Consider the following 23,550-nt stretch of genomic DNA (forward strand, 5'->3'; position numbering starts at 1 on the left):
AACTGCCTAGGGAGCTCCTGTCCCCTCCCATGGTCCTGGCATCCCCACCCCCTTCCCTCTGGGGGTGGTCTAAGACAAACTTAAGTTTGAAAGAGAGCCTGACACTGGGTATAAGCCAGTCAGTAGCCACTAGCTGGGGCACTAGCGCTGGGCTGGTGGAGCTGGGAGCCCCAGAGTTGAGGGGGCTCCAGCTGTTCCCATGACTCCTCCCCCACTTGCTTCTGGAGAAAGGGGAAGCCCTACTGGGGGAGGCGGCTGGTAAACGGGCCAGACGGAGGGGTCCAGACACCAGATGTGTGGCCAAGACGTGTGCCTCCATCCCAGTTTTCTGGAATCCCGGCCTCCCTCTCACCTGTTCTTACCTGCAGGGGTGGTACCGAAACCCCCAGCACATTTCAGCAGCACTGTCAGCACCAGAAGCAGCAGCAGCTGCGGCGGTGGCGGATGAGGGTCCGCCATTCTGGCGGCGCGCGGAGGGCCTGCCGCCGCTGCACAGGTGTGAGCTCAGGTGTGTGAGCTTTACGCCTGCTGGGTAGGGGCGAGGCGGAGGCGGGGCCTCGGGACGCCAGAGTGACGGTCGGGGGCGCTGCTGTTCCCCAGCGGTGTTATTCCTGTCGCTCCACCTCGACACCCCACCTCTTCTGCACAGCCAGCCTGGACAAGGACTCCGAAGCCTTCATACTCTGTCCATCCGCTTAGGATACCCCTGTCCCTTCCGGTCTCCCTGCCCCCATTCTCCTGCTGCCCTGCCGGTGACATAACTAAGGTTTAGCAGGCAGTGCGCGTGCCCTGGGCGCAGCTTGAGGCAGGGCGCCAATGACCAGTTTCTGTTGGCCAACCCAGTTTCCATCTCCAGCTGTGAAAGATCGTTCAGCCATTTAACACTAACTTTTTTTTACCCTAGGCGCTATTTTCTGTAGATAAGCCCCTGCCTGCCCCCTCCATTAGCTGCCCGGAAGCATGTTGTCTCTTCTCTGCCCCCACTCTGGATCTCTGCACACGGACTCCCCCTTGACTGGCTTGAGCCTAGTGCCTCTGACCCCCTTGAAGCAGCCTCTCCACAGACCCCTCTGGGACTCCATCTGCCTGTCCCTAACCTGCCTTTGGGGTGTCTGAGTCCAGCTGTGTCTCCCCAAGATGGGGGCCTTCTCAGATGTGTCGTTTGGAACTTTTTAGCATCTCTATAATGAGGCTCCCATGTGTGGGTTTTCTAGGGCCAAGGGACTGCTTTAGGTCATATTCTCAGCCACAGGCATCTGGGGTGTGCCAGGGATAGCTTCCATCTGGAACAGACTGGACACCACACTGTTAGCTGGGGACAGATACAGTGGCATGTGAGAGGCCATGCTAGCAGCTCCTAACCTCTAGACAGACTTGGGGTCCCCATTCTGGCCACAGACCCCGGGTGCAAATGTAATGTTTGGGAGTCTGAGGTCTCCTCCCCCAGGATGCTCCAGGTTCCCCCTAACCGCCATTCCCCAGCTGCCCCCATTAATGCAGCACCAGCCATGGAACCAAGCAACTCCGGACTCAGGCTGTGAAGGACTTTATTCATAGACCCACAGAGCCACACGGCCCCTCCCAGTGTCTCCCCGCCCTGGGCAGCTGGACTCTTAGACACCGGGCCACTGTGCGTGCCGAGGGCTGTCCCATGCCATCCTCGGCCCTAGGAGTGCATCAGCCGTGAGGCAGGTCCGGGTGAAGTGGCCACGCCAGCTTGCTTGGACCCTCTTGGCTGCCACCTGCTGCTTTCTCAGGTGGCGGCGGGTCAAGAAGCCCCGCCAGGCAGACTGGATGGCTGTGGCTGCTTTGTGGTGGTGGTGTGGGAGCTGGGGGCTGCAGGGGGCCAGCTGGGCGCCATGGCCCCTCTGTGAGGGCACACCCTCCTGGCCTCCAGCACCCTGGCCTGTGCCCTGTACCACACGGGTCGGCATGGTCTGGCCGCACATGTGGCAGGTGCGGGGGCTGGAGCCCACAAGCAGGACCACACTGGGCGGGCCCCCCAGCCCAGGGCACAGTGTCTGGCAGAGGGCACAGGAGCGTGGCTGGCAGGACTGGAAGCACCGGTGCCCTGATGATGTCCTGCTCCAGTCTCCCAACATTCCCCATGTGGCTGGCTGCAGCATCTGCTGGCAGCGGTCCCTGCGAGTGTGGTAGCCACGCCACTGTGCCTGGATGGTCTGGGCGGCAGCGTGCAGTCGGTAGAGTTGCTTCCGCACCACGTGGCCACGCCACAGTGCCTGGATGATGGTGGCACTGCGGTGCCACACTTTAATCATATGGCGCACCAGGTAGCCACGGACATGCGCCTGGATGATAACCACAGCATGGATGATCAGTTCCTCCACCGTGTGCACTGACAACAACAGCTCCCCCGACCTCCTGGAGTCCGTCGCCGTGGCATCCCACGACCCCATGCCCCTGGCCGGCTGCCACATACTCCCGGGGCCTGTAGTACTGTCCTTGGGACCAGTCACAACGCTGGGGACAGCAGCGTTCCACGGCTGGCCACCTGCCACACCGGTGTCCGTGAGACCCTGGAGTACAGTGGGAGTCAGGGAGAGGTGGTGGCTGCTCTTGGTGGCCACTGAGGAGTGGGAATCCTGCAAGTTCTGGTCAAAGAGGGGCCGCCGGGAGCCGCTGGGAGAAGACTCGTAACCCAGAGACACTCTGCGGACGCCCTGGGGGATCCGCGGGATAGCGGTGCCATGTGCCCTGTCACTGGTACGGATGATTCCCGGTTGTGGAGTGCTCACGGAGTGCCTAGTACCACCCTGCATGGGCTGGGGGCGCTGCTGCTGCAGCTGGTGGAGAGGCACCAGCCTGGCTAGAGAGCCATCTAGCATCTCAGAAACAATGCTGCCATGTACGGACCTGAAGGATTTCCTGGGGCCGAGGGATTCACGACGGCTATTCTGGGCCATGTCCCCAGGCACGGGTGATGAGGGTGTGTCAGGGTTGGTGTCCAACTGGAATCGATTGGACACCACCCTGCTAGGTAGGGATGGTTGTTGCGGCATGTGGGAGGCCAGGCTGGAAACCCCGGGCCTCTTAGAAAGACTTGGGGACCCCATCTGAGCCGTGGGCTCTGGGGGCAGGCTGGGAACCACGGAACTGCCACGGGGCAGCTGGGGTGATCTGGAGGTGGTGGTGAAAGCTGTCGCCTGGGAGTGGCTTTTGGGAACCATAGGAATGTCTGAAGGGACTCCAGAAATCCCATGGGACTGGCTCATGACCCTGCTAACCATAGGCCTCATCTGTGGACTGAGCACCCTGCTGGGGGTCCTACTGCTGGCTGCTGACCTCGGCTGCAGATTTCGGGTGGTGCTGCCAGCCATGGAATGCTTGGCTAAACTGGGGGCTTGTGAGGGGCTGGGGGCCAAGCCGCTGGCTGCAGAACCTGGAGGTGGAATCCTGGCCAAGGTGCTGGCTACGTAATTTGAGGGAAAGGTATGAGTCACACTGCTGGCCATGGAACCTGGTGGATAGGTCTGGGCCACACCACTGGCCACAGAATCTGGAGGCAGAGTCCTGGTTAAGGTACTGGCTATAGAGCTTGGTGGAATGATCTGGGCCACACCACTGGCCACAGGCTTGGCATGGCTAGTTGCCACCTCCCCCAAGAGTGGCATCTGGGGCTCAATCGCAGTCCTGTCCTCTAACGGGGGCTTGTGATCATCATCCACGTCGGGCCCCATAGGCTCCTGGTACATCCACGGGGTTGCCTCAAGGACCGCAGACTTGCTATTGAAGTCATTGGACTCCTCACTAGATTCTGACACCTGGGACGAGACCTCATCAAGCTCTCCTGGATTCAACATGGCCTGGCTCTCTGTGGCCTCAAATGGCATCATCCCAACAGCCTGGCCCATCTGGGAGGCTCTGGACAGAACCGTGGGCACTCGGCGTGGGTTCCTGGCTCTACTTGTTTCTGAGGCCTGGGGGTGAACTTGAGTCATGCCAGCAGCATGGGATGCTTGGAAGGGGGTCAGGGACCCCTCCCCAGCCAGGGAGCCATGGTAAGGACGGGGTGTGATCCCAATCAGCAGCGATCCAACTGGGACTGGGGTCACCACGCTAGCTGTGGGTTCTGGTACCAGGCTCTGATTCAGCCCCCTATCCATAGATACTGGAGCCATGCCAGAGGCCCCTACAGTTGCCATAGAACCAGGAGGTACACTCAGGGCCATCCCACTTACTACTGAACCTGGGGGCAGGCTTGGAGCAGCCACGCTCGCCATAGGTCCTAGAGGCAAACTCTGCCTCTTCCCACCACTGACAGATGCAGCAATCAAGCTGGGGGTCACACCACTGACCACAGAACCTGGAGGTGGAGCCCTGGTGAAGGTAGCAGCCACAGATCCTGGGGGAAGGGTCTGGGCCACACCACGGGCCATAGAACCTGATGGAAAGGTCTGGGCCATGCCACTGGCCACAGAATCTGAAGGCAGAGTCCTGGCTAAGGTACTGGCTACAGAACCTGGGGAAAGGGTCTGGGTCATGCTACTGGTCCCATAACCCAGTGAAAAAGTCTGGGCCATGGCACTGGCCATATAACCTGGGGAAAGGGTCTGGGCCATGCCACTGGCCATAGTACCTGGTGGAAGGGTCTGGGCCATGCTACTGGTCTCATAACCTGGTGGAAAAGTCTGGGCCATGGCACTGGCCATATAACCTGGGGAAATGGTCTGGGCCATGCCACTGGCCATAGTACCTGGTGGAAGGGTCTGGGCCATGCCATTGATCACAAGCCCTGGTGGAAAAGTCTGGGCCACGCCATTGGCCACAGAACCTGGGGGAAGGGTCTGGGCCACACTGATTACAGACTCTGGGGGAAGACTTTGGCCTATGCCCCTGATCACAGATCCTGGGGCAAGGCTAGGTGCCATACCAGTGGCCACAGTGCCTGGCGCCACAGCTGTGGTCATCCTACTGGCTACAGAATCTGGCGCTAGACCACTTGGCATGCCCATTATAGACTCCTGCGTGAGAACATTTGTTTGTTGGTAACTGGGTGCGACAACTATGGCCACAGAAGGGTGCTGGCAATCTAAAGCTACTGGAAGATCGACGCTGAGCTGAGAGTTACTGGGGCACACACTGGACAAGGAACCCTTGGACAGATTCTCTGCCAGTCTGTTGGGCAATGAAGGCCGGGAGAAACCGGGGGCCACTGAGGCTTGTTCATGAATCAAAGGTGCACCTACCGCAGAAACCCAAGATGCAACGGGAGCCATGACACTAGCGAAAGACTGACTTTGGCCCATACCAATAGCCACACTTCTCCGAGACATATTTGGGGTCATGCTAGCAGCCACAGTCCTCCGAGACATACTTGAGGCCATGCCAGGAGCCACATTTCCCCGAGACATACTTGGGGCCGTGTCGGCAGCCAGAGTCCCCTGAGCCATACTTGGGGGCATTCCTCTGTATAGATTCTCTTGAGATACACTGATCCCCTGGCCTAGACCCCTGGACACACCACTGGCCACAGAGGTCTGGTAAATGTTTGGTGTAGAAACAGAAACGGGGGAAGGTTGGCTCACACTCTGGTGTCCCTCTCTGAACTCGGGACACTGGAGGCTGGAGGCCACCCTGCTATCCATCGGAGGATCTTGACATGGGTCCACCCAAGTATCTGGAGAAGGCTGACTCTGATCCCAGCCCACAATGGCTGCAGAGGGGTATGGTTTACCTGGTGTGACCCCCAAAACTATGGATGGTTGACGCAAACTTGGGGCCACTGCATTCACCCTGGAGGAATGTCCTTTGGAATCTATCCTAGAGGCCAAATTTGGCTGATCAAGGCCATGACTCATGTCACTGGGCACAGATGGCTGGGATAGACTTGGGGCCACCCTTCTGGCCACAGATACTAGGCTGGGAGCCACCATGTTGGCTGCAGATGACTGGGCTAGGTTTGGGGGCACCCTACTGGCTGCAGAGGGTTGGAAAAAGTTGGGGGCCACTCTACTGGCCACAGATGGCTGGGATAGACTTGGAGCTACCCTTCTGGCCTCTGATGCTAGACTGGGGGCTACCCTATTGGCTGCAGATAACTGGGCTAGGTTTGTGGGCACCCTACTGGCTACAGATGGTTGGGAAAGGTTGGGGACTACCCTGCTGGCTGCAGATGGTTGCGCTAGGCCGGGGGCCACCCCACTGGCCACAGATGGGTGGGAGAGGCTGGGGGCCACCCTATTGGCTGTAGATGTTTGGGCTAGGTTTGGGGTCATCCCACTGGCCACAGATGGGTGGGAGAGGCCGGGGGCTACTCTACTGGACACAGGTGGTTGGACTAGGCTTGGGGCCACTCCACTGGCCGCAGATGGGTGGGAGAGGCTGGGGGGCACCCTATCAGCTGCAGATGGTTGGGCTAGGCTTGAGACCACCCCACTGGCCTTAGATGGGTGGGAGAGGCTGGGGGCCACCCTATTGGCTGCAGATAGTTGAGCTAGGCTGGGGGCCACCCCACTGGCCACAGATGGGTGGGAGAGGCCAATGGCCACTCTATTGGCTGTAGATGTTTGGGCTAGGTTTGGGGTCATCCCACTGGCCACAGATGGGTGGGAGAGGCCGGGGGCTACTCTACTGGACACAGGTGGTTGGACTAGGCTTGGGGCCACCCCACTGGCCGCAGATGGGTGGGAGAGGCTGGGGGCCACCCTATTGGCTGCAGATGTTTGGGCAAGGCTGGGGGCCACTCTATTGGCTGTAGATAGTTGGGCTAGGTTTGGAGCCACCCCACTGGCTGCAGATGGATGGGAGAGGCTGGGGGCCACCCTATTGGTTGCAGATGACTGGGCTAGGTTTGGGGCCACACCACTGGCCACAGATGGGTGGGAGAGACTTGGGGTCACCCTATCGACTGCAGATAGTTGGGCTAGGCTTGGGGCCACTGTACTGGCCACAGATGACTGGGCTAGGCTAGGAGCCACCTTGGTGGCCACAGATGAATGGACTAAGTTTGGGGCCACCCCACTGGCCACAGATGGGTTGGGAAGGCTGGGGGCCACCCTATTGGTTGCCGATGACTGGGCTAGGTTTGGGACCATCCCAATGGCCAAAGATGGGTGGGAGAGGCTGGGAGCCAGCCTACTAACCACAGATGTCTGGGCTTGGCTGGGCTGCTGATGTAGGGTGTGGGTCACTGACCCCAAAGACAGGCTCCTCACCAGCCCTGTCCTCACAGACACCTGGGACAAGCTCTTGATTGTATCGGTGGAACTTGGGACTGAGGACACATCTGTGTCACTCTCCGAGCCCCAGTGGACACTGAAGGACATACGACTAGTCACTGGTCCGTGGTGTAGAATGGGGACCAGATCTGTGGCTGTGGCGGGCTGGCATGGGCTGGGGGGCATGTGCCCAGGATGGGTCCTACTGGCCTCTTCCATCTCCCCAGGCCCCTGGGGGCTCCCTGCCACCTCCCCAGGGAGGAGGGGGCCCATCTGCAGATTGCTGCCTGGGCTGCCCTCCCAGGACTCCTCCACCAGGTCAATGGCATTCAAGCTGGCCATGGACATGGTAGACAGGCTAGCTGAACTGCTGCTCTGCCAAGAGCTCTGGGAATTGCTGAAGACCATACCAGGGACCTCGGAGCCCTGGGAGAAGCTTCTGGCCAGCACAGTATCTGCTGAGGGGGCCACCGGCCTGTTGAACATGGGCATTTGATGGCCAGTTGCCAGCTCCTGGGGTTGGGACACAGCAGACATGGACACCCATGATCGAGTACTCTCCTGGACATGGCTGGGTGTCTGCGAAAGGCCCACGGGGGCTTGGAACAGGTTGGAGTTGACCTGAGCCACAGAACCTGGCAGGAGGCCACGGGCTGCCTGGGAGCCAGTGTGAGCCACTTTGCTTGCCCGAGTGGCTGGTGGTGGGCTTGAGGTCTCCTTGCTGAGTAAGTCCCTGGGGCCCATGGACGCCTGCTTGTGATTTGGGGGCTGTGACCTGGGGGCCACCCCTCTGGCTGCAGAAGACCGGTACACCCCAGGGGGCCGCCTGTTGACCTCCAACAACTGGCACCAGCAGACAGACCTCCCACAGGTGGCAGATGACTGGTAGAACCGTTTGGCCCTCCCACTGCCCACTGAGCTTGGCAGCCTGCCTGAGACCCCCCTGGCTGCTCCCGGCGATAGACACGAATGAGGGGCCACCCTGCTGACCACGTGTGGCTTGTGGGAGCTGGGGGCTGTGCCACCGGTCACCAACGGCTGGTTAGCGCTGGGGCCAACACCATTGGCAATAAGCGATGGCCATAGACTGGGGGGTGGCCGCAGGCGGGGTGGCTGGGGCAAATCAGGACCTGTGCTGCTGACAGCCGATGCCTTGTCCCCATTGACCACCTGGCTCAAGCATAGCCTGGAGAGGTCACTGCCAGCCCCTGCCTCCCAAGATGCCTGGGGGTTCAGGCCTAAGATGAGTGAACATTGGTGGATGGTGGTGATCTCCCTACTGGTCAAGGAACCATCCACAGAGACCCCCAACAAGCAAGGTGATCCCCCAAATGTAGCCCCGTCCCCCATCTCCTCCCAGGCCCCATGGTAGGGAACCCTGACCTTGCTGGGATGCACTCTCATGGGCCTCAGTGTGGGCCTCCACACAGCTGAAGGGGTCCCCCTGCAGTCTACTTCCACCGCACCGGGCCCCACTGTCAGGCTGCTGCCAGCCGGTTTCGCAGCTGCACTGGGGAGCATGGCCGAAGTCTGCAGTGTTGCCTGCGACAGAGATGTGTTCAGCACAGCGCCCAGCTCCCCCTGGCACAAGGCCTGGCTCAGCGCCGCCCGCTCGTCCTCCGTTAGCGCCTTGCTGAGCACGTCAGCTAGCCTGCCCTGCACGGCCCTGGCCAGTTCTGCCCGCAGCTCGGCCCGTGACAACGCCCTCGACATGGCCACACCCAGCTCGCTCCAGGATAGGGCCTTGGCCAGTGCCGTACCCAGCATGCCCTGCGGCAGGGCCTTGGCTACTGTGGCACCCAGAACCTCCTTGGAGAGGACCTGGGTCAGGGCCGCCCGCACCTCGCCCTGTGAAAGGGCCTTGCACAGCAGCAAGCGGAGGTCCTCTTGGGAGCCCAGCACAGTAGCCAGCTCAGCGCACAGGGATGCCAGCTGGGAGGTTGTCGCCTCCTCCGGACAGAGCACAGGGTGGCTGTGTGTGGGAGATGGGGCCCGGGCTGCCCTGCCGTCCCCCCAGGACTCGATGTTGCAGGAGGGGTGTCCAGCCAGCAGTGGCACCAGCATGCCCTGCGTGTCCGGGCCTGGCAGGCGAGGGACCTGAGTGGCCTTGCCCAGTGCTAGGCTGGGGGCTGGAAGCTGGGTCAGTCTGTCATCCGGCTTGGCATGAGGCAGGAGGCCCAGGGTGCAGAGATGTTGGCAGGACTGGGCAGTGGCCAGCTGGGGCTGGGACTCGGTTTTGCTGAGGTCAGCGGCCTGGTGGGCAGGGCAGAGAGGCTTGGCTGTTTCTGTGGCCAACCAGGCCTGGGACAGGGTCTTGTTCAGCCTGGTGACCTGCTGGGCCTGTGATTCAGTCTTGGTTAGCCGGGCAGGTGTCTGGGCCTGGAACTGGACTTTGGCCAACTCAGTGACCAGCTGGGTCTTGGACAGGCCCTTGGTCAGTGCAGGGGGCACTGGGGCCTGGAACTGAGTCTTGTTCAGCCCAGAGACCAGTCGGGTCTGGGACTGGACCTTGGTCATCCCGGTGGGGGTCTGGGTGTGGATCTGGGTCCTGGTCAGCTGAGCCACCTGCTGGGCCTGGGACTCAGTCTTGGTCAGCCCAGCGGGTATCTGGGCCTGGACCTGGGCCTTGGTCACCCTGGTCAGCACCTGGGTCTGGGATTGGGCCTTTGTGAGTCTGGTGGGTGTCTGCTGTTGGACCTTGGCGTCAGTCAACCTGGCCACTTGCTGGGCCTGGGACTGGCCTTTGGTCAGCCCGGAGGGCATCTGGGCCTGGTACTGGGTGCTGGTTAGCTTGGCCACCTGCTGGGCTTGGGATTGGGTCTTGGGCAGCCCAGCAGGGATGTGGGCCTGGAACTGGGCCTTCGTCATCTTGTCCACCTGCTGGGTCTGGGACTGGGCCTTGGATAGTCTGGCAGGTGTCTGTGCTTGGCACTGCCCCTTGCTCAGCCCAACCATCAGCTGGGCCTGGTAAAGTGTCTTGGACAGAGTCTTGGACAGGGTCTTGGCCAGTCCGGTGGGCAAATGTGCCTGGCACTGGGTCTTGGTCAGCGTGGTGGCTGGCTGGGCCTGGCATGGGGTCGTAACCACTTCAACGGGCACGCACGCCTGGGGCTGGACTCTAAGTGCCTCCTTTTTCCCCTGGGCTTGTTCTCGGGTCTTGCTTCTGTCCTCAACTCCCATGTCCATGCTGGTCTTGGATACCACTTCCATTTTCATCTGTCTCTGGGGGCATACCTTGATTTTCTCAGCTTCCCAATGAGGCCTGGCTGGGGCCTTGGGTGCCCCCACTTCCTGGGGAGGGCACCTGGATTTTCCCACAGCCATATACGAGTGGGATGAGACCTCAAATGTCGTGTCTACCTGCTTCTCAGTGAAGGTGGCCTTAACCTTGGCCGTGTTCAGATGAGTCTGGGATAAGGACTTGGGGATCCCGCTGGCTATGCCGGCTTGAGGCGGCACCTTTAGATTCCCAGTGGCTGCTGGGGGCAGGCAGAAGGTCTTGAGGAGGGTGGCTACAGAGCGTATCTGGGCTGGAGTTCTGGTGATCATGGCAGCCAGGCGTGCCTGAGGTGGGGTCTTGGCCACTGGGCATGTCTGAGATGGGATCTTGGCCATGGCAGCCATAGAGCGTGTCTGGGGTGGGGTCTTGGTCGTTGTGCCTGTCAGGTATGTCTGGGGTGGGGTCTTGGTGGTAGTGGCCGCTGGGTGTGTCTGGGGTGAGACATAGGCCACAGTGGCCGCTGGGCGTGTCTGGGATGAGGTCTGGGTCACTGGGGACATCAGCCATGCCTGGGGTGGTATCTTGGTCGTCATGAGCACTGTGCGTGTCTGGGGTGGGATTTTGGCCACGGCAGCTGCTGGGCATGTCTGAGATGGAATCTTGGCTGTTGAGACAGCTGTATGCGTTTGGGGTAAGGTCTTGGCCATCGCAGGCACTGAGCACACCTGGGGTGATGGCTTGGGGGCCTCTGCTTCCGCATGGACCTGGGTCTGAGTCTTGAGGGGTCCACTTCCCACCTGGGCACACCTCCCAGACAGTACCAGCTCTGAGGTCCCAGCCTTGCTGGGTCTGGTGGCCACATGCCTGCCCTTCACTGTTTCCCCCTCTATATGGACCAGGCATGAACTCCTGATGGTCTTCGTCAACAGGCAGGGTTGCTGGTACTTGGTGTCTACATGCATTGGACATGGGAACCTGAGGGCTATAGTCTGGTGTGGCAAGAAGGCAACACTGGGGGCTCCGAGCACATATGAAGTGGCTATGCTGGGCTTCAAGGAGCCCAGGGCTTCAGGAAGCTTCTGTGTGGCCTGCTGGGGGGTGCAGGTGACCAGACTATCCACGGAAGGGAACTGGGTCTCCTTGCTGGCCATGACGGGCTGAGGCAGGCCCTGTGGGAGGGGCTTTTGCCCTTCTGGAAGCAGCTGCTGGAACCGCACCTGCTGGGGGGGATGGTAAGGGATATCCTTGTCTTCCTCCACCTTCTTCTCTGGCCCCTTGCTCGAGCGGAGGATGCGCTTGGCGTTGAAGCGCCGCCAGGCCTCCTGGATAGCCTTGGCCGCCATCATCTGGGAGACTAGCTTCTGCCGGAGCCTGTGACCCCTCCAGCTGGCTTGGATGAGGGTGGCCGCACGAGACATCATCATGTCCATCTCGTCCACTAGGACGTTCTTGAAGGCTTGGCTCTCCACCACAGTCCGGAGGCGGGGCACACGGCGTGGCTCCAACTTCTCCTCAGCCACCTGTTGCTCAAGGGCTTGCTGGGACAAGGTGGCCTCATGCTGGGGCTTGGAGGGTTGTGCCTCTGCCTCACATGAGGGAGAGAGGTCGGGCCGGGGCTGGGGGCAGCTCTGCCTGCTGGGTGGTATCTGGTCTGGGAGCTGTAGCGGTGTTGCTTGCTGCATTGTCTTGGTTCCTGGGAGGGTTGACTCTGCCTGTAGGGGTGGCAGGGACGTGGTCAGGGCGTGGGTACTGCACAGGTACAAGGGCTTCCGCTGGGCAGGCGTTCCATCCAGCACCTAGATCATCTTGCCCCTGGGGCTTTGCATCTTCCTTCTCCCTTCTCACGTCATCTCTGTCCTGGCCATCTGTGAATACCTGTGTCTCCCTAATCATCCTGGGCCACTTTAGTGCTGGCACACAGGGTGTGCTTTCATCTGAATGCTCCATCACCTACCTACCTGCCTTTCAAACTGCTTCTGAATCTTGAACATACAATATACCCTGAATACTACACTGATCATGTAGTTTTGGAATTTTCCTGGGTTTGTGTGTGGGGGGGGGGGATTGTGGGATTGTCATATGCCTCCACCCATTGACTATGTGGAGTGCTGGTGTTGCAGTAGTTAAGCGTTGGGCTGCTAATCAAAAGATCGGCAGTTTGAATCCACTAGCTGCCCCTTGGAAACCCTATGGGACAGTTCTACTCTGGCCTATAGGGTCACTATGAGTCGGAATCAACTTGACAGCAATCGGTTTGTTTTGTTTTTTTGGACTCTATTCCTAGAGGGCAGGAACCAGGTCTTAGTGACTTCTGTGTCTCCATCTCAGTCATAGGACCTGGCTCCAGGCTGTGAATGGGTGGGTGGGTGGGTGGCTAGCTTAACTGGTAAACGAGTGAGTGACTCAATGGATTGAAAGTTGGGTAGGTAGATGGATCCATAACTAGATACTGAATTGATAAGTAAGTGGATGAATGAATGGTGGATGGGATGGAGGGTTGGGTGGAAGAATGGATGGATAAACAAGGTTGATGAATGAATTGATAAATGAACAGGGAATTGGAAAAATGGATCAATGGAGGGATGGGTGAGTGGGTGGATGGATGGATTGATGGATGGATGGGTGAATAGATAGTTGGGTGGTTGGATGGATAATTGAGTGAATAGATTGGTGGGCAGGTGGGTGAGTAGGTGAATGGATGGAGGAGGAGTAGGTAGGTGAGTAGGTGAATGAACGAATAGATGAATGTATGGAAGGTCAGATGGACAGATGATTGAATGATGGATAGATGAGTGGGTGGATGAGAGGGTGAATAGGTGAATGGATGAGTAGATGGGTAGATGAATGGGTGGGTGGGTGGATTAATGGGCAGATAATTAGGTGGATGGATGGATGATTGGGTGGGTGGGTGGATGGATGGATAGTTAGATGGATAGATGATTGGGTGGATGGATGAATGGATGGTTAGACGGACAGGTGATTTGGTGGATGGATAGATGTATGAATGTGTGGGTAGATGGGGTGAGTGAATAAATGCAAGGAATTTTGTGAATGAATGAGTAGATGGATGGAAGGATAAAGGTTGAATGAATAAACAGATGTGTGAATAAAGAGAGCTTAAGGAATGGGCAAAGAGATAAATGAATGGAAGTCTGGTGGTCACATGGTAGATGATGAATGTATCAATTACAGATGGGAAGATAGGTAGAAGGAAGGATGAAGAAATTATTGTGGCTCTCAGAAGTAATGTAGGTACAGACAAAGTTGGACACTATTAAGCAGCTCTGTTGTATAACCTGGAACATGACGCACTTGTGTTTGACCGAAGCCTTCCTCCCCAGGCTGGACCGCCAGACCCCTTGTCTTCCTACCTTGGAAGGTCATAGAGTTGGAGAAGAACCAGGAGGAGAAGGTACAATTTCGGAAGCCAACCTGAAAGAGGAAGCAGTCTTTAGTTTTTCATCCCAAATGATGTATAGCAACACTGCCCTGGGCTAGCTCTGTGTCCAAGACCAACACAAAAAGAAACATTAAAAGCTTAAAAAAAAAACCCAAAACCAAAACAAAACTCATGAAATTCTCAAAAATATATACACAAAGATGAATGTACAAGGAAGGTTACTCTATTGCTATCATGTAGCTAAAGAGAAAACCATTTGAAATAACCAACAAGGCTATTACAAAAAAATGTGTTCAAGAATGTTCATCATTGTATTGTTTAGAAGAGTAAAAACTGAAAACAACCCAAATGCTTATCAGTAGTGGTGGCTTCAATTAATCAATAGAACATCCATACTGGAGCATGTCATCCAACTATTAAAAATGATGTCCAGATGCACAAAAATGGCTAAAATTAAAAAGACATCACAAGTGTTGGTGAGGATGTGGAGCAACTGGAACGCTCAAACATGGCTGGTGGGAGTGTAAAATGGTGCACCACTTTGGAAAAGTGTTTGGTAGTATCTTGAAGGTGACCCAGCAATTCTACTCCTATGAATATTCTCAAAAGGATTCCAGTCATGGGTCCACCAAAAGTCGTACAACTGTATCCCATACAACACATCAGTGAGAAGGGGCACCATGAATAAATCTCACAAACACTGAGTGAAGGAAGCTAGACACAAAAGAGGACATAGTGATGATCCCATTTGTTGTTTTTGTTAGCTGCTGTTGAGTCGACTTCAACTCATGGCAACCACGTGTACAACAGAATGAAACATTGCGCATTCCTGTACCATCCTCATGGTCACTGGCATGTTCGAGTCCATCATTGGGGTTATTGTGCCAATCCGTTTCTCCAAGGGTCTCCTTCACCCTCACTGGTTCTCTACTTCACCAAACATGATGTCCTCCTCTAGTGATTGATCCCTCCTGATGACATGTCCAAAGCAAGTAAGTCAGACAATGTTCTACTGTGATTCATAAGCTTTTCATCGGCTGCTTTTCGGAAGTAGATTGCCAGGCCTATCTTCCTAGTCTGTTTTCCTACCTGGAAGTTCTGCTGAAATCTGTCCACCATGAGTGGCCCTTCCGGTACAGAATTTGAAATACCAGTGGCATAGCTTTCAGCATCACAGCCACATACAAGCTACCACAGTTCGACACACTGACAGAAAATTAAAAGGGAACAGATGAAACAGCTCTGCTCTAGAAGCTGGAAACATGACTGCCTTTGGGGCGGGTGGCTGGGAGGGGTCAGGGGAGAGTTTCAGGGGGCTGGTCATGTGGGTGTGTTCCATTTGTGAAAACCCACCACCTTATACACTTGTGACCTAGAAGCTTTGCTCTCTGCATGACCCTCGTGAAGGGGTCAACACATTCTTAAATGATATTGAGGGATATATAATGACATGAGGAAATGACCATAGCATAATTGTAAATGAGAAACGAAAGCTACGAAACCAAATGCCACATATGACCCGATATTTAAATAGATACTCTGTGTGTGCACACACACACGCACACCAAACTGAAACAAGTTATTGTATTTGTATGTGAGAGAGAGAGAGACAGACAGACATACAGACAGAGAAAAGGGGAGAGAGATGATGATGATGAGAGAGGCAGACAGAGGTGGAGACAGGAGTAAGAGAGAGAAGGGGAGAGAGACAGAGCGGGGAGGGAGAGACAGAGAGAGAGATAAAGATAGACAGAAAGAGACAGACACACAAACTCACACAGAGAGACAGAGAGAGTGAGAGAGGGGGAAGAGATAGAGAGAGAAAGAGAGATGGATAGAGACAGACAGAGAATTGGAGGGAGAGAGGCAGACAGAGAGAGAAACATGCTGAGCCATTCTTATATCTGTGGAATAGATGTAAGAAAGACAAGGGGAAACAGAAAGAGAGAGAGGAGGCAGGCACTTCAGTGCTGGTATAACAGAAATACCACAAGTGGATGGTTTTAACAAAGAGAAAGTTATTCTCTCACAGTCTGGGAGGCTAGAAGTCTGAACTCAGGGCACCAGCTCCAGGGTAAGGCCCTCTCTCTCTGTCGAGTCTGAGGGAAAGTCCTTGTCATCAATCTTACCCTGGTCTAGGAGTTTCCCAGTGCAGGGACTCCAGGTCCAAAGGATGCGCTTCTCTCCTGGCTCCACTCTCTTGGTGGTAGGAAGTCTCTCCATCTCTTTGCTTGATTTTCTCTTTTATACCTCAAAAGAGATTCACTCAAAAACAACCTAATCTTGTAGATTGAGTCCTGCCTCATTAACATAACTGCCTCTACTCCCTGCAAGATTTACAACACATAGGATAATCACATCAGATGACAAAATGATGGACCATCACACAATATCCACAAAATCATGGCCTAGCCAAGCTGACACACATTTTTGGGGGGTACAATTCAATCCATAACACTACACAAGGATGCCCTTTGCTGCCTTGCTAGTGGTTATGGCACAAAACTGGAGAAAGTGTATGCCTGTCAATGGGGGAGATAGTTAAACCAATGGAACATTATGCATGAAAAAAGATAGGGTGAAACCCATACAAGAAAACTTAGGGAGATGTTCCTACATATGCTTAAGAGGAAAAAAGGTATGCTGATGTGTCTAAGTAAGCTCCTACAGAACTAATTCTCTTGGAGACAACAACTATAAACTCTAGACAAAAACACTTGGTGTCTTCATACCCACAGTACCAACACCTCCTTGCAGGAGAGCGTCTTCCTCCTGCAATGTCTTGCCCGCCTCCTCTACTGAGAAAGTTTAACATTACATTCATTTTAAAGGAGAAATAATCAAAGGAATTCCTTCGTTCATCACAGAGCTCATATTGAAAGTTATGGTCAGAGCCCAGAGGGAAAAATTGATAACTGACATACACACATTTAAAACTCTAGAAGAAGAACATAACTGTTAACTCAGAAAGAAGCAGAAGGAAGAGAGAAAAAGGAGAAAAAGAAGGGAGGCCAGGAGCCTCCAAAAACAACTGTAATATCTAGAGTCTTAAAAGCCTGTGACACCTTTGAATTGTGGTGTTGGTGAAGAATATTGAATATACCATGGACTGCAAAAAGAACGAATAAATCTGTCTTGGAAGAAGTACAACTAGAATGCTCCTTAGAAGCAAGGATAGCGAGACTGAGTCTTACATACTTTGGACGTGTTGTCAGGAGGGATCAGTCCCTGGAGAAGAACATCATGCTTGGCATTGTACAGGGTCAGCGGAAAAGAGGAAGACCCTCAACGAGGTGGATTGACACAGTGGGTGCAACAATGAGCTCAAGCATAACAACGATTGTACAGATGGCTCAGGACCGGGCAGTGTTTCGTTCTGTTGTGCATAGGGTCACCATGAGTCAGAACTGACTCGACGGCACCTAACAACAACAACAACAACAAAAAGCCTGTGAGCGGCCGTCTAAAATACTCCTTTGGTCTCATCTTTTTGAGAGCAAGGGAGAACGAAGAAAATTAAAGATACAAGGGCAAGGTTAGTCCAAAGAACTAATGTACCACAACTACCATGGCTTCCACCAGACTGAGTCCAGTACAACAAGACGGTGCCTGGCTACCACCACTGACTGTTCTGACAAGGATAACAATAGAGGGCCCTAGACAGAGCTGGAGAAAAATGTAGAACAAAATTCTAACTCACAAAAAAAAAAGAATAGACTTACTGGCTTGACAGGGACTGGAAAAACCCCAAGAGCATGGCCCCTGGACACCCTTTTAGCTTACTAATGAAGTCATTCCTGAGGTTCACACCTCATGCAAAAATTAGACAGGCCCATAAAACAAAATGGTACTAAAGGGGCACACCAGCCTAGGGGCAAGGACTAGAAGGCAAGAGGGAATAGGAAAGCTGGTAATAGGGAACTCAAGGTTGAGAAGGGGGGTGTTGACATGTTGTGGGGTTATTAACCAATGTCATAAAACAATATGTGTGCTGTTCAATGAGAAGCTAGTTTGTTCTGTAAAACTTCATCTAAAGTACAATTAAAAAAAAAAGAGTTGTAAAATAGGTCAAAGGCTGTAACACTGAAGATGAGAGGCCTGGAAGGGACGCAGTGGCAGAACCAGCAGCAAGAGCAGGGCCAAGAGGAGGCCTACACGGCCAGGATAAGCTGAGAGAACTGTCCTGCACTGAAGAAGGAAGACTTTGCTTAGATGCTTCCTGATCCTGATTTCTGAGTTGTAGCCTGTTGAGCTTGATCCCAAGTTGTTCCCTGTTCCTTAATATACCACTTAACTGTAAGTATGGTCTGTGAGTCCTGTGTGCCCATTGCAACAGATTATCAAACCCAGAAAAGAAGTAGAGAGTGTTATGGGAGGGGCAGGTGGCATTAGAATTAGTAAAAAAAAAAAAAAGTTGGAGAGTGGAGGTATGTCTGACCTCCACCTCATACGGATCAGCTTTGGGCTGATTTTGATTTGCATTATCCCCCCTGAAGTTAGACAGGTTATGGTGATGCTACTATTAGTATTACTCCCACCATTTTACAAAAGTAAATGGATGGAGAAAAATATATCACACAAAGAGTAAGTGTTCAAAGGTTGTCTTGGCTATATTCATTTCAGGTGAAGTTGACTTCAAGACAAAAAATATCACCAGAAATAAAGGGAGACATTTCATATTGACAAAAGGGCCATTTCATCAGGAAAACACAACAATAAATACATATGCACCTAATAACAGCTACAAAATACATAAAGCAAAAATTGACAGAACTAAAGAGAGAAATAGACAAATCCACAACGATGGTTGGAGATTTTAACATCCCTCTCTCAGCAACTGATAGAGCAACCAGATAAGAAAACAGCCAAGTCATGGATGATTGTACCACTGTCAATCACCACGACTTAATTGATATTTAAAGAAAACTATACCGAATGGCGCAATCTAATTCTTTCAAGCAGGAAGTGCACATGGTACTGTCACTAGACCATATGCTGAGCCAAAAAACAAGAATCAATAAATTTAAGAGGCCTGAAATCAGGAGGATGTTCTTCAATCATAATGGAATTAAATTAGAAGTTGATAACCAGAACTTAACAGGGAAAACCCAAAATATTTGGAAATTACACAACACAATCTAACTCATCCACAGGTCAAAGAAGAAACCACCAGGAGTGTTAGAAACTATGAAAAACTAAATGATAATAAAAATACAACATATCAAAATATGTGGGATGTAATGCTTTAAATGCATGTATTATGAAAAAATAAAATCAGAAATACAGAAGATAACAAGCTCCCCAAAACTCTGTGTAGAGGTAGTTTCAGAGAAAAACTGAAAGGAAGTCATAGAAATAAAAATGAGAGTCCCTGAAAATAGAAAAAAAAAAAAAAGAAAATCCTCAGTGGATGGGGTTACTCATCAGGCTCCACAAAGCTGAAGGGAATATTAGTGAACTGAAAGACACAGCCAAGGAAATTGAGCACAGTATGAAGAAGGCCTCTACCAGGTCATTGGTTTTTGATTGAATGTGACACAGAGAGGTAGAGATTTAAAAAAAAAAAAAAATGAACTAGAAGGTGAGAGATCTGGAGGATTGAGGGAAAGGGTCCAACACACATCTAACAGAAATTTCATAAACAAAAGCCTCAACTACAGCCAGTCCTCCCCAAGAGCTAACTACATGACGAGCTCTGCTCTAGAACTTTATGTGTATTCACTCAGCGATTATCCCTTTCTATGGAGAAAGGAGTAACTCATGGTAGTTTCCAATGGAAACTACCTGGCTCCAAAGAAACAGAGCTAATGGTGGGAAATTTTTCAGACTCAAAGATATATGTGTGTTGTGAGATTGGCACGAAACCATAAAATCATCTGAAACCAGACACGGAGCTTCTGTTAGAGGTGATGGAAAAATTTGGAAAAGGATAATAGTGATGGCTGGGCAACATGGTGAGCACTATTGATGTCACTGAATTGTACATGTGAAGAATGTTCAAATAGCAAATATCTTGTTACATATATATTTATCACAATAAAAAAAAATAGTTAAAACCTACCCCAGATGCATCCAACTGACTAAGGAGAGAAACAGGCAAGAAAACATTTCAGACGATGTGGCACCCTCCATGTGGTAGAATGGGTAACCGTCAGCCACCACCACAGCCCAAGACAGGACAGGTGGTCAGGGTGGACAGGAAATACCCTCTGGCTAGAAGGGCAGCCCCAGCACTGCTTTAGTGCAGCCCAGGGGTTTCTCCTGCTCTCAATTCCCCTGTAGCTCTCGTTCTTGGAATAAATCCCACCTCTTCCACAGACCATGATACTGCATACTCTAGCCTCTGTAAGCTTCCCACCTTCCTTTCCCCGAATCTTGACCCTAGCTCTCTGAACTGCAGCCACACCCACCTCCTCCATGTTCCTCCAATGTCCAATGTGCTAAGCCCCGGCTTTTTGCATGCACTGTTCCCTCTGCCTGGATGTCCCTTCCCTGCACTCCCACATGGCTGGCTCCCTCTCCTCCTTCAGATCTCAAACCTCACCCCCTCAGGGAACTCCCCTGACCATTTCACAGGGTTACTCTCCCAAACAGCATCCTGCCCTTTCCTTCCTGTCAGCTACACAGACCAGCATCAGCGAAGTTGTGTATTTTACTTGTTTATTGAGCATCTCCCTCTCCAGATCAGGAGGAAGGGGCCACGTCTGTCCCATTCACTGCTGTGACCCTACTGCTTGCACAGTAGATGCTTAGAAAAGGTAGCCCAGTCTCCCCACCCTCCAGGACCCACCCACTCCTGCTTCTACTCCTATTTTCCATACAGAGAAAAGGCTCAGAGAGCCAGGATTGCCTGCTCAGGGTCACACCTGGGGCTGAGTCTTTTGGCTAGATTGTTTCCAGAGAGGGCAGAGTTAGCCAGAAGGATCATGATCTCCAACCCCAGGGGTCCCAAGAGTGTCATTTGCTCTGGAAGGAGGACCCTGTCCCCTAGGCCTATGTGACACCCTTGGCTTCGATGGTCTAGTATCTAAAACCAGTCCCCATTCTCTCTGCTTTTGGATCCAAACCATCCCCTTAATACTTCTGAGTCTTAGTGTCCTCACATGTGAAATGGGGACCCTGAGACCCCACCTCATAGGGTGTTGGAAGGATCAATAATGCAATCACAATAAATTGCTGTTGTTTGTTCCAAATTCAGAAGGAACACAGGGCACAGAGGATGGGAATTGGGGCAACCAGTTAAGTACTCAGACACTAACAGAAATGTTGGCAGTTTGAGTCCACCCAGAGGTGCCCTGTAAGAAAGACCTGGACTTCAGCCAAAGATAAGACAGGCTTATAAAACAAAACGAGACTAAATGGGCATGCCAGCCCAGGGGCAAGGATGAGAAGGCAGGAGGGGACAGGAAAGCTGGCAACGAGGAACCAAGGTTGAGAAAGTGAGAGTGCTAACATGTCATTGTGTTGGCAACCGATGTCACAAAACAATATGTGTATTAATTGTTTAATGTGAAATTAATTTGCCCTGTAAACCTTCATCTAAAGTTACAATTAAAAGAAAGAAAGACCTGGCAATCTACTTCTGAAAAAGCAGCCATTGAAAACTCGATGCAACACAGTTCTACTCTGACACATACGGGGTCACCATGAAAAAAGAGTCACGATGAAATCAGCAGCAACTGGTATATGGTACATTGTTGATTTCTACTCACAGCGACCCCATGTGACAGAGTAGAACTGCCCCATAGGGTTTTCTTGGCTCTATCTTCATGGAAGCAGATCACTAGGCCTCTTTCCCACAGACCCTTTCGGTGGGTTTTGACCACCAACTTTTTTGTTAGCAGCTGAGCGGTTAACCATTTGAGCCATCCAAGGCTCCTTGGTATATGGTATCAAAAACCAAACCCACTGCCGTCGTGTTGATTCTGACTCACAGTGATCCTACAGAACAGAGTAGAACTGAACCACAGGGTTTCTAAGGCTGTACTTTTTATGGAAGCAGACTGCCACATCTTTCTCCCATGGAGCCACTGGTGGTTTTGAACTGGCAACCGTGTGTGTGTATAACCTTTTGGTTAGCAGCCAATTGCTTTAACCACTGTGCCATCAGGGCTCTGGTATATGGTATAGAGGTTGGTATAAACATCAGGGAAGAGAACGTGGCAGGAGTTGGCAAAGGGGCACTGCACACCCCCACACTGCTACATCTGTGTTTTCCAGGAAACTTCCCCCCATGAGTGTGAGAGGACACACATGCGTGTGTGTGGTGGTCTTTGCTGTGGCAGAAAATGCCATCTACCAGAAAGTGAATGAACCACGTGTGGTGTCCTGTACACCCCAGTGAAGGAGGGGGAGCTTCAAGTTAGGGTGACAAGCAGGAAAAGAAAGAGCAAGAACGGCCAGTTACAGCAAGATGTACAACCACCCAAGGTGGAAAAAACCTAAGTGTCCGTCAACAGATGAATGGACAAACATAATGCGGTCCATCCATACAATAGAATACTGTTGTTGTTGTTTGTTAGGTGTTGTCGAGTCAGCTCCGACTCATAGCCAGTGACCCTATGTACAAGAGAACAAAATACTGCCCAGTCCTGTGCCATCCTCACAATCACAGCTATGTTTGAGCCCATTGTTGCAGCCACTGTGTCAGTCCATCTCATTGAGAGTCTTCCTCTTTTTCGATGACCGTCTACTTTACCAAGCATGATGCCCTTCTCCAGGGATTGATCCCTCCTAATAACATGTCCAAAGTACATGAGACAAAGTCTTGCCATCCTTGCTTCTAAGGAGCTTTCTGGCTGTACTTCTTCCAAGACAGATTTGTTCATTCTTCCGCAGTCCATGGTTGTGATGCAGTGAATTACTTAATATGGCCCTTCTTTTTTTTTAGTCACAGTCTTTGTTAACTTCCAGCAGACGACTGAGTGGAACTATGCAAATGAGGTGACCATGGCCCACCAAGGGGATTGGAGAGCTTGCTAATAATGTAAATAAGGTGCATGGCATCCTTGTGTGGGTGGGACCAGGCAAGTAGGGTGTATGGAACCCTAATGAGGGGATTGGTTGGTTTTGCCCTCCTGCAGGGCTTAAAGGGAGACATGGAGCCAGAGAAAGAGGAGCTGCTGTAACATGGAAGACAGTGAGAGATGGTGGCGTGAGACGGCAGGAACCAGGAGACCAGTGCAAGACGGCTGTGGTGGGGCTTGCAGACCCACAGAGCTAACAGTTGTAACACTTGTCCAAGAAGGCCCCCAGCAGGGCCCAGTGGCAGAGGTCAAGAAGAAGCTGTCCTGATCAAGGAACTGGGTCCTAAGTTGTTGTTCCTGTTACCTCCAAACTGATCCCTACCCAAACTGTACCCTGTTACTTCCCTAATAAACCACTAACTGTAAAGAAGTTTCATGAGTTCTATGAGACGCGGCAACAAATTACAGAACCCAAAAATGGGAGGGAAAGTACTGAGGGGAGGGGAGGGGAGGGGAGGGGAGGGGAGGGGAGGGGAGGGGAGGGGAGGGGAGGGGAGGGGAGGGGAGGGGAGGGGAGGGGAGGGGAGGAGTCACTGTTAGAGGTGATGGAGTGGTACAGAAGTTGGGAAAAGTTGGACATTTGGGACATCTTTAACCTCCACCTCAGAGGAACCAGGTTTGTGCTGGTCCTTATAAAAGAAATGATTAATTTAATGGTATATTAAATATTCTTCATCAACATCATAATTCAAAGGCGTCAATTCTTCTTTGGTCTTTCTTATTCAT

The 23,550-nt window shown here is 52.8% G+C and overlaps 1 protein-coding gene across 1 annotated transcript; it reads right to left on the reverse strand.

Annotated features, from left to right (window-relative positions):
• Window positions 1-470: 470 nt before the first annotated feature.
• On the reverse strand, window positions 471-23,251 carry IQCN (IQ motif containing N). Its single transcript, XM_064280971.1, is given in 3 exon segments — window positions 471-11,988; window positions 11,990-12,110; window positions 13,770-23,251. Coding segments are annotated over 3 exon segments (10,509 nt in total). The 5' UTR covers window positions 13,783-23,251; the 3' UTR covers window positions 471-1,613.
• Between the last annotated feature and the right edge of the window lie 299 nt (window positions 23,252-23,550).

This window comes from Loxodonta africana, chromosome 3, assembly GCF_030014295.1.
Source record: "Loxodonta africana isolate mLoxAfr1 chromosome 3, mLoxAfr1.hap2, whole genome shotgun sequence".
NCBI classification, from domain to species: Eukaryota; Metazoa; Chordata; class Mammalia; order Proboscidea; family Elephantidae; genus Loxodonta; species Loxodonta africana.